The sequence below is a fragment of the Cornus florida genome, unplaced genomic scaffold (genome assembly GCF_030987335.1).
Source record: "Cornus florida cultivar Cherokee Brave unplaced genomic scaffold, ASM3098733v1 CherokeeBrave_3.0.0_Hap2_Chr06, whole genome shotgun sequence".
NCBI classification, from domain to species: domain Eukaryota; kingdom Viridiplantae; phylum Streptophyta; class Magnoliopsida; order Cornales; family Cornaceae; genus Cornus; species Cornus florida.
The window spans coordinates 61142155-61153661 of NW_026775576.1; the positions used below are offsets into that span (position 1 = coordinate 61142155).

General features: G+C 35.8%; 1 protein-coding gene across 3 annotated transcripts; it reads right to left on the reverse strand.

Annotated features, from left to right (window-relative positions):
- Nucleotides 1-683: 683 nt before the first annotated feature.
- LOC132311668 (U11/U12 small nuclear ribonucleoprotein 48 kDa protein) lies at nt 684-10892 on the reverse strand. 3 transcript variants are annotated; one of them, XM_059809693.1, is made up of 5 exons: nt 9213-10892; nt 6921-7035; nt 6285-6392; nt 2404-3259; nt 684-928 (listed from the first exon to the last, which is right to left on the reverse strand). In XM_059809693.1, the coding sequence occupies exons 1-4, from the start codon at nt 10592-10594 to the stop codon at nt 2501-2503; spliced, it is 2364 nt and encodes a 787-aa protein (XP_059665676.1). In that variant the 5' UTR covers nt 10595-10892; the 3' UTR covers nt 684-928; nt 2404-2500. The 3 variants fall into 3 exon arrangements, with proteins under 3 accessions (XP_059665676.1, XP_059665678.1, XP_059665675.1); XM_059809695.1 differs by having other exon boundaries at nt 684-2289; XM_059809692.1 differs by having other exon boundaries at nt 684-2293.
- Between the last annotated feature and the right edge of the window lie 615 nt (nt 10893-11507).

The following is an 11507-nucleotide window of genomic DNA, read 5'->3' on the forward strand; positions in this document are numbered from 1 at the left end:
GACATTTGTTGGCAACCGCACCACCCCTTTCCCTATCATTCTCATTGTTTTTTAAGACCAACAAAGGAGCAGCTAGGGAAAAAGAAAAAAAAAAAAAAAAAAATCAAAGACCAACAAAGAGCAACAGTCTCGGCTCCAAAATTTTGAAACCATGTTGTATCAGGGCAAAAGGAAATTTTAGTTAAGACTGGAAATCGAATACGATCACATACCATCAATCCATTTCTCGCAATCAATCCATTTCTCGCAACATGAAAACCCAAGCACATAAAATACCATTTAAACACCAACCCACCACTACAGAACCATTACTCACTCTGGCACCTTCCATTTCTTCAGTTTCCAACGTTATCAACAATCTATGCCTTGGCAAAAAGTGACACCAATATAGTTAAATACATCAACCATTGCATTCAAACTCCAAACCATAAAGTTCCCCTGTGCAGATTCAAACAGAAAAACTCCTGTGTGCAGTCTCATGTAGCTTTAAACATAGCAAAGAAAATTTTAAATCAAACGAACCAGCAGGAAGGAATGTGATTCATTCCATAATGAAGTGAGAAATCATTTCAATGAAAAACGAACACCCCCTCAGAGAGGCACTTTAGCTGTTATTCTATTCTCTCCATAAACAGAAAATTAGCATACTAATTAATGAGAGTAAGAGAGTCCAACACCAAGCATTCTTGTCCAGGACAAAGGATCAAGCATTTGAATAAGCACATTCAATCTGATGTTCTGTTGCCAATAAGATTATAAGCCAACATAATCCTATACATATAGCCAATATACAAAAGAGGGAGTCTCAATTACAAGTATTCTAGGTCTCCTAACTACCCTTCTCATTTCATTATAACTCCTGTCCTCCTCAGCAGTAACATTCTGGTATGGGGCTGGAGGGGCTGGATGTGCTGGAACTCTTAATTATCTGGGACAAATATAACAAATATCACAGAAATTAATATGTCAATTAAAAATCGTCATATACAACATACAAGTGGTCCATATATACTGTGTGAGTGTGCGATCATACATAGTAATTGTTGCCCGATACCCCATTCACAAAATAGAAACCCATAACGGCCTTCAATGAGAAATATGATCACTAAAATGAATACAACCTAGAAATGTAAAATAGTGAACCGAAAAACAGTAAGACTAACCTGAAATGTAAAATAGTGAACCGAAAACAGTAAGACTAACCATGTCAGAAACTAGACCAAACATTTAGAACAAAATATTTTGTTACCATTATGTAACTTTGTTACTGCCATTTACACTCATGCTGAGGCTACCAAGGTTTCGTTGGCAGGCCAGAGAAGGTGGGGTGAAGCAAATTCAACAATGGTTCCATTGTTTTTTAGGGTGGGGTGAGCTGGTATTTTGAAAACAAGAGAAAGAAAGTGATCACTTATGATCTTCCCTTGCTACTGCAGAATTCATTGTCGTTCAGAGCCACTGGAGATGCTAGTGGAGGCTTCAAGTGAAGCTAATATCCAAGAAGAGGATGCAGAGAATAAGAGATTGATGGTTAGAGATAAGTTTATAGCTTATATCTAGTCTAGCTTATGGATAGGATGCAGGGTAGGCAGGAGAGTTAGATCAGCTTGGCAGGCAGACACATTTTGCCAACAGTGCAGTAATCACGGAGAGAAATAGGAGGTCGCTTGAGGGATGGAGGCCCGATTTGAGCAGTCAATCATCATATGTTGATTTCCCTCCATTTTTTAATTATTATCATCATCATCATTATTTTTATTTATTTTTATTTTTTTGGGAATCATAGGGACTGCAATTATTGATTTTTTTTTTTTGGGTAAGAATTGGTATGGGAATTTCTTATGCACAGATTTTGTATACATTCTCGGTACATGGCTGTACCTCCTTGTTTTGGTGCTAGATAAATCCTATATTCAGGATAATGCAATTCTTTCCCTTTAAAATTTCTAAAACCGTAATAAACCAACTAAAATGCTTCTCCAGTTTATCAATATTACCAGAAGAAAATGCATTTAATCATTAATAAATAGGCCCACATTCAGCTAACTATTGGGTCAACTTTTGTGTCCAACCTACCTAAGAATAGGTTCCCAGTCTTAGAATTATTAACTAAACCGAGTGAAAATGACCAATTTCAGACCAATAATACATTCATTCTAACATGTTTCTAGCCAAACGTGAGGAAAAGCAAAGGTCCGCCATAAAAATGACAAGCAGAAGTACATCAAGCAAAATGTTCAGGATACAAAGGAGGATACAGATGTGGATAAACTGCTGAAGCATGAACGACTTCCTACAGCAAAATTTTGCAAAAAAAAGTAAACAAAACTTTAATCAGAAGTTATTATTTTCTAAACAAAAAATTATATAAACTGCTATAGACAAATGACTAAGTTCACTTACCCCGTATGATGAAAGAAACATTTAGAATTTCTGTACAGCAGAAGCCACCATGCTATCAATGGAATAACTGACATCACTTTTGACTGTATATCTGTCACTAATCTGGTCTGACATATTTGCTGCCAGAGGAGACATCATCCTTATAACTATCACGAGATTCAGAAGGATCGTATCGGTCCTCAAACTCATGGCGGATAACGTAGTCTGATTTGTGATCCCTATACTTGTTCCTTTGGCGTCTATCCTTCGCTTCTAAATTATGATCAATTTGCTCCCTTCGAAGACTAGTCCGCTCATGTGACCGGCTGTGACTTCTATCTGTGCTTCGTGGAAAATACTTCCTGGATACTTCCACATCATTTCGCTGACCTCGATTATTAATATAATCATCTGATCTGCCATTACTTCTGTATCCGTCTGGGCTTCTGGTATACTCTCTATCACGCCTGTCCCTGCTGACACTTCTTTGATATTCTAGATGCTTATTGTGTTGATGAGAATCTCGTCTATAACGCTTGTGATCGTCAGGAGACTCATCATATGATCTTGTAAATCTGACATTATCTTGATTATGTGACTGTTCCCTGTAACCATGCAGCTGTTCTCCGCTTACTTCATTTGTGTTGGACATAGTTTTCTTTTGCTCACCATGTGACTGTTCCCTGTAACCATGCGGCTGTTCTCTGCTTACTTCATTCGAGTTGGACATAGTTTTCTTTTGCTCACCATCTGTAGAAACGTCAAGAGCAGAAAAAGGCTTAGATGTTCCTGCATCTTCAGTTCCCTTTACCAAGCAACCAATCCCTCCCGCTTGCTTGATTACCTCCGTGTAATCCTCTATTATATCTCTTAACTTCTGTTGTGGCAAAAAGTAAAAACAGAAACAAGAATAATTAGAAGTAAATGAACAAAAAGAAACAAGGTGTGACTAACAAGATTAACAATGCGTCAAAATAAAATAACAAAAAATGAAAAGAAAATCCATTGTAAAGACAGAAGGAAAGTTGTGACCCAAAACTATAAAGAACGCAAAAGTTAACATGGGTAAAGAAAAGTACAATAGCATGTGGTCTAACTGATGTAATGACCTTAAAGTGGATTCACATAGTTGGGACAAGGCTTTGCAGAGTTGGATTGAGTTGAGTTGAAACAAGCAAAAAACTAGAGAAACCCAAGGTCGTATTTGTGCAGTTCATGGTTGGAATTGCAGCCTGTCTCTTGTCGCCATCTCAATTAAGTTACAATTTTTCTGCTTTCTTGTATTTAATTATAATATATATTTTTAAAGTTATACAGTAAAAAAGAGGTCAATACCCATTGTTGGCCCCAATAATCAATGGTGCAGGAAGGGACAGACCAGGTAAAAACCAACCTTTAACATTATTTGCACACATAACAAGGAAACACAAACAAACAATAATCTTCCCAGAATACAACCTGAATGATAAAAGGAGAAGGGAATCTAGCCAGTGGCTTAGCGGTATCAGACCCCTACTTCTCAAAGGGAGGTCAAGGGTTCAAGTCTCAGTGGAGGCATGCATATGTGAGTACCAACTAAGAAGGAAAAAAAAAAAAAAATTCTAGCATTTTGACTGAAATATTTGTTCCTCCAAGAAAAGAGGGGTGAGACAAGTATATAAGTGTCCAATCAAGTTGAGCTAAACATATTCCATTACAAACGACATGCTTTGCCTGCTCCCTCCCAGTGTCCACTACCACTCCTGCCCAGAGGGAAGAGAAGGCGAAAAAGCACACCAAAGTAGCACAACAAGCTTCTATTGCTTTGTAACAGTAGAGCAGGATAGCATTTTACGCCAACATGTTCGATTTTGAGAGTAGAGAGCTCGCTTGTTATACAAACGTCCAACCAAGTCCAGCAAAACATACCAGTGAAAGTGAAAACTAGGTCACATGGTATGGATAAAGCAATTATACTGGAAGTCAAAGTAAAAAATTCAACGTCAAATTATATTGTTTTCATTAGGTGGTAGGAATTGTTATATCTAGTTGGAGTTAAGTGGAAATATCAACTTCCAACTATATTGTTTTCATTAGGTGGTAGAAATACATGGGAGACAATTTATCTTAACTGAAATCTTGCTAAATTAAAGATTTCAATTTATCGGTTTTACCTGAACTACATGAATAAATAACAAGAAATAACAGACTCATTTAATTTATTTATTCGGAGTATTTCCTTTCATTTCGTTTCTACCATTCAAGAAGAATTTTCAAGTCACATCACTAATCATGCACTAAATGGGTGCATCAATGGTGAACAAGAACCTAAACAGAAAAACAGCACCAAGAGGGAAATATGATCTTATTCACATTAACTATCTGCCACGTCAGAAAAACTCGTACTCACTAAAACCAAAATATTATCCAGTTTGGAAAAACCTCTGCAAGTTATATCAGCAAACCATCTCAAGTAGGTTTTGTGTTTTTTATCGAACATAGAGCACCAATATTTGTGAAGATTGATCAGATCTCTGAAAATCTCAAAGCGGATTATGTTTTTCCATTTTGATGAACTGGAAGTGTGTAGAATATAAACAATCTGCCTTCTCTATTCCTAAGAGATGTGTAAAGTTAGCGAATCCTGAAAAAAAAAATTTCAATACTTGCTATTTTTTTCTTCTTCTCACTTCTCCAAGTCATGGAAAATACTGTTCAACCCCGAATATCCAAAAGCTATTGAAATGCTAGCTTGAGTTTCACTCTTCAAGTCCGCTATTATAATACCTAGTATAGAAAGGTGAACTTTTGAGCCACCTTTCTATTCTCGGCATTACCACGTGTTATTTCTCAAGACAAATAATAAAGCACCACAATTTGCATGGGTTAAATAGTGTAATAAAAAATAAACAAAATGGTACCATATGTCCCTGGAAAGCTCTAAGGTCAACCAATGTGGTGTCAGACTTGTCATATGCAATCCACAAGTATTCTCTCCAAACACAAATGATTGTAATTCTTGTAATTACACTTTATGTTTATTTCTCCACGAAAAAGACAATTATCAAGGAATGTGGTTCTCATCATAATTCTCTCCAAATCACAAGATGGGACATGGTTGGTACTTTATTCACATAAATATGAATACACAATATAGATTGGTAAATTCTCGACACATGCAAAAGTTGATGTATAGCATCAAATTGGCCAGAAATTCAAAAGACGCCAGGAAATGCCATGTCGCTTTTCCAGTATTGCCAAGTCATTCTTGGCAGCATGTTGCATGGACCAGTCTTGAAAAACCGAGTGTTAATGCTTGTCACAATTGATCAACGTGAAAGGAGGCATAAAAACCTTCCACTCATAAATAACCATCGCCTTCTAATCAAATCTTGACAATTGTCTCTCCAAAATAAATAGACAAATATATACTATAAAGGAATTCAACACTTATCATATATCTCTCTAGAAGTCAATGCAACATCGTAACAACAAACAAACACAATTCTGTGGAGCAATACGAGATTTTTATTAAATTGAAGTTCTGAAGCCCCCAGGACCTTTCTCAATCAAGTTTATGCTCAAAGGCCTACAGGCTCTAATCGAAGGATTCATGAAAAGCCATTCATACCCACCATCTTTTCCAAGCAAGTTTGGGAAGATTCCAATAATATATTCATTATTAATTTATTATTGAACCTCTGGCATATAATCAAGAGTTTCCATCAGTTTCCCCGACGAACTTCTCACAATTCGCATGCATCTCAAAAAAAATTATATATATGTATATATATTTGACCATTTATTTTTAGAGAAGCTTACCACCAAAATAAAATTTTAGACCATTATTTAGTTATCTAAAAATAAAATTAATAAGAAAATGTTATAACCAAGAAAAGTAAGGACAAAAAGAAAACTCTTACCTGCGTTATTGTTCGCTTTAACTTCTTACCACGATACGACATTCTTCGACGTTTGTAATCCCTATCTTCAGCCAATAACTCCTCTTTCGTTTTCGTTCTATCTGTATCCTAACGAAAGGACAAAATGGTTTGACAGGAGATTAGGAGTTAATTAGAACAATTTCTACTGCGATAAAGAGCTGTTAAGAAATAAGATAGAAAGTACTAAAATATCTGTTAACGATACATGATAATAATGTCATTTCCAAAAGGCCATGGTATATAATGAAACAATCTTCTTGTACAGTTGCTTACGATGGTATGCGCTTACTCCTACAACAATGAATATTGACTCCTTCAATGTCATGCAAGATCATAAAATTTGACAGAATTTTTAGGGCAATTAATTGGAGGATTTCAGGCATTCCCAAAGCCAAAAATCAGACTGCCATGCTTCCAATAATAATCACTGGAATTTTTTTTTCTTCAATTCCATTTAGCTAGAATATTCTCACGGACAAGGATCAACCTAAGACTCCTTTCCACCAATTATAAACTATCAGCTCAAGCACAGAAAGGAATTCCTTTTGTACAAATGGACGAGTTTCATAAAGCTCATCATACCCTGTCACTTTGTAAGCATCCACAAGAACATACCTGGTTACGGGAATGCTGCCAAAAAAGCCCATCGTGTTCAATTACAGGTTTATAGTTGGAACGTTTTTGCCGCTCCTCATCAGCTCTTCTTGAGACACATGCGTGATCAGCAACTCTACATGAAAAAAATTAACTTCGAGAAATAAGATGCTGCTGCTTCCTTTTTCTTTTTCTTGTTTGGGATTGGGGGTTGAGAATTAATTGAGAAGACACTCCAGACTATGAAATGAATTAATAATTTATTGCAAAAGTAAGAAACTAAACACGTCTAAAACAACTGTGAAAAATAAATTCAATGGAGTCTTGAAAATGTATCTCAAGCAAATCAGAGATCTTGAATGGTATAAACGCAATTAAAAAACTAAACAGCATAGGCTAGACCAGTAAAAGAAGAGAATCTTATAATCAGAATTAAGGATATTTTGGACTTAATTGCAGAAATAATTGAAGAAGAAAGACACATAAACTAGCACTTGCACCATAGACATAGAATACTTTCAAAGTGATGGTCATCTTGTCATGGAACCATAACATTCACGATAAACTCCCAAACTACCTTTAGGAAAAACCCAGCCCTTGAGAAATTAAATTCTTTTATCTAAATAATATTGTATTGAGGAAAGGAAAAAATAAAAATAAAAATCATTGTTAAAAAGTAAAAAAGTTATACTTCTTCCTTGTCCATATAATTATCTTCCGGAATGCAATGACTCAACACCATGATGTTCTTCATATGAAAATTAATAATTATACACACACATTTAGATGTCATATTACTCAACTCAACTCAATAAAGCTTCGTCCCACTATTAGGAGTTGGCTACAAGACGCGTGTTTAGCCATTCCATTCAGACATGTTTAGATGCCTCATGGAGGTCCTAAATTTTTAACCTCCAAAGCACACACACTTCCCCGCACCATGTAAAATTTAGCACTTAATAAAACATCAAAAAAGGATATTTGCATTACTTACCAATAACCACCAACCAAATATAAATATGACCTCAGTTGCGAGGCTAACAGCCCTATATATGTGTCACCAAGGGCTATCTGAAAAATTATACTAGCAACCTAGAATCCTATTCACAATATAGATTGCATGATAAAGTTTTTGATAAGTCCCATTCCTAAAAACAATTTATTGATTAAAATAGTATCCAACTTAGTGCCTTATTATTTTTCTTTGTCTTAGGCAAAACATAAAAAGAGATGAATTTATAACAAAAGAATATATACAGATATTGGAGAAGGTCAAAAGGGAAAATAAAAAGATAAGGATTATATCACACATACAGAGCCCAATATCGTTAACACAGAAATATTCAAAGGTTATGCAAGGCCTTTCATGTCTAATAAGTTTTTGAGAGCAAAAATTGAACAAATTTACAGAAGGAGATCAGCCTTGATTTTTTATTTTTTATTTTTATATTATTTGATAAGTGAGATCAGCCTTGAATTTAAAACCACCTATCACATTCAAATGGATTAATCTACAAAATCTTACCCCATCATGGACTAAGCGATGTACTACAAACTTAGTACCATTGTGTGCAACACAACAATCAATGGTCTTGGTAAAGTTGGCATCACCTCAGTCTCCAAGAAGGTAGAATAGAAATTAAGACGATAAAGTAGATTTATTTTTATTTACGTATATGATATAGTCAAAGTGAATGAGCACATCCAATACAAAATAGATAAATTCTTCATGGTTTCTCTTGGCTATATGATTCATCCTATTTCATCCATGGGAGAAATCAAGCTTCGAGATATAGTCTTATCAATATACAAATATATAACTCCCAAGGAATTTTAATTTCAATTGTGCTCATATTCATCACTGCAGGAATTGAGCTCAAGCTTTCCTAGACCCTTCTCATGGAATCCTGATGTATATGGTCAATAATGCTTCTCTACAATATTCACTGTTCCTCTCCATCCAAATTTTAAAAAGTAAAGCAAGAAATATTTATATATATAGAGAGAGAGAGAGGAGAAATCAAAATTCCCTTACCCTCTCATAATTTCAAGGCCACATAACCAGGACTTCCTTGTTCTTGAAAAACAAACGAGGAAGTTTTCTTTAAAGATGCTTGACAATAGCAACTAATAATTTGGTTTTGTCAAATAATAAGTTATGTCAGATAAAATCTCATAAATTGGTATTTCTACAGCTAAAGGCATTTTATCTTATGCTACAAAACATTGAAAAGTGGTATCATGATTATCATCAGTTGCACAAAAGAAAACAGAATAATATAATAAGAGAGAAGAACAATAGTGAGAGCATACCGCTGGAATTTATGAACTGATTGAGCAACCCGGAATGCCTTAATTTTTCCTTCAAACAAGGACCTTTCGTGCAGCGCAGCAACTGCAGCTGCTACTTGGGAAACAAAAATCACCATGCTATTAATCTTTTCACCGTCCATACCATTTCTTTCATTCTCGATACTTCTTTCAAGTGGCTCCTCAATATTACCATCTGCCCCTTTGGAAGCAGGTGATTCAGTGGCCTTTTGCGAAATGGGAAACAATAAAGAATTCATCGAAGCATTTAGAATGCACTGCTTAAGCATGTTAATTGCAAAGAACTTCCCATTTACTCCACCATACAGTACAGAAAGCTGAAATGAAAACCACTTCAATACGTCAACCAACTTGGAACACTCAAACCACATTGTGGCCAAATTCAACCCAGTCTCTCTGTTAAATACCAAATCCACAGAACCAACAGCTTCCCTCAGAATTGCTTTCAAACAGAGCCTGAAAAGCAAAACTATGTGATCCCTCATCGGTGCATCAATCACAATACCATAATTAGACGAATTCACAATAACCCATCTCAAAATATCACTCTCTTTCATTGTACACAAGCACAAAATGGCTCGAAGAACACTGTACGAATAAGATACAGGATAATCATTCCATGCCTCAATTTCATACCTAACCAACCATAACTCCGATGGAAGAAGCTTTACACACTCTCTAGAAAAACCCTTAATTTCAACATCACCACCGCCTACAAAATTTGCACACTCAGCTGATAGAGTACCTGGCAACGTAAATGTTGGCTTTGTACCATCATGATCAGTTACAGTAACAACACCTGGGCAATCCTGGTAGAAGAAATTCGAGCCAAAATCACAGTAATCATCGATAGAAAAGCAGAGTTCGGCATCGGAATCGTGAAGAGTTCGTACAAAACGATTCTGGCTGACCAATTCTTGGGAGGATTGGAGAGTATTGGGGTAGTTCAGTGAATCGAGGAGTGAGAGGTCAAGAGCGGCTGATGAAGAAGGGCATTTGAGGGAGTGGCGGAAGAGGGACTCTGGCGGCACGCGGTGGTGGGGATTGAAAGGGCAGGGAGAGAGGGCGGAGGAGGAAGTGGCGGAGGGTGTGTGGAGGAGAGTGGAGATGGATGTGATGGTGGTTTCGGAGAGTTGGATGAGGTTTTTGAGGGTGGAGAGAGTGGACGGGAGATCAGGTGGAGGTGGAGGTGGTGGTGGTGGGGTTTGGTGGTGAGGATGGAACAAATTAGGGTTAGGATTGGGGTAAGGGTTAGGATTGGGGTTAGGGTTAGGATTGGGGTTAGGGTTAGGGTTAGGGTTCGGAGGGAGGAAGGTGAAGTGTGATGGATGGGGAAATGGAGTAGGGTGAGGAGGAGGATTCATGGGAACTTCTAAGTTTGGGAGTGCTGTGAACTGTGAAGCTGACTTTCAGTAGCGACAGGGAGGGTTTTAGAGGGTAGGGATGGAAAAAAGGTTTCCCGGAAAGGAAAAGGAAAACTTGGAAGGAGGGAAAATCCTTGCAGCTTTTCTCCTCCTCCTTTCTTTTTCTTTTTTTTGTTATACATTTTTATTTATTTATTTATTTTTATTATTATTATTTTTTTTTTAGAGGAGTGAGAATTTTGAAAAAGAAAAGAAATAATGAGATAATAGTATTAACAACTTGTTGTGGTGTTTGGTTGATTAATAAAGAAAAAAAAAATGATGGTAATTATGTTTGGAAAGATAAATGAAAGGAGATTAATGTAATGAATTTACAATCATACCTTCTTCTTTTTTTTTTCTTTTTTTTTAATTTTACCAAACTGACCCTTAGATTGCATTTTAAGGTATTCAAAGAATTTTAAAGTAAGGAAATTTTGAGTTAAATGCTTCAATCCATGTAAAAACAGATTTAAATATTGGAGTTCCCATAAAAAGGGAATATTGGGAATCTTAAATAAGTATAACTCTAAAATTAAAGAAAGAAAAAATATAAAGGAAAGTAATTTGTTTTACTGTCAATTTCTGATTGTTCATGCAAAAAATTTTTTTTAAAAAAAAGAGTAAAATCCCTAATTTTCTTTTATTTGATAAAAAAAAAAAAAAAAAAATTAATCAAAATTGTAAGGAGAACAATTTAGTATTTGGTACGAGTACCTCCTAAGGAATGAAAACTACTGCTATTCTAACTTTTATTAGGAGATTCAAACCACAAAACACAAGTTTATGAGTTGATAGATTAAATGAGAATGATGACCATCTGTCTTTTTAGTTTCCATTCCATGAATAACTGTCCTCTATGAGAATCAAACTT

Bases quoted from the DNA above. Each gene is read 5' to 3' on its own strand.
- LOC132311668 (XM_059809693.1), bottom strand. From the start codon at position 10,594: ATGAATCCTCCTCCTCACCCTACTCCATTTCCCCATCCATCACACTTC. The intron at 6,393-6,920 runs GTATGTTCTTGT...TCCTTTCGTTAG, and splicing joins GGCAGCATTCCCGTAACCAG to GATACAGATAGAACGAAAAC. The intron at 3,260-6,284 runs GTAAGAGTTTTC...TTGCCACAACAG, and splicing joins TAAAGCGAACAATAACGCAG to AAGTTAAGAGATATAATAGA.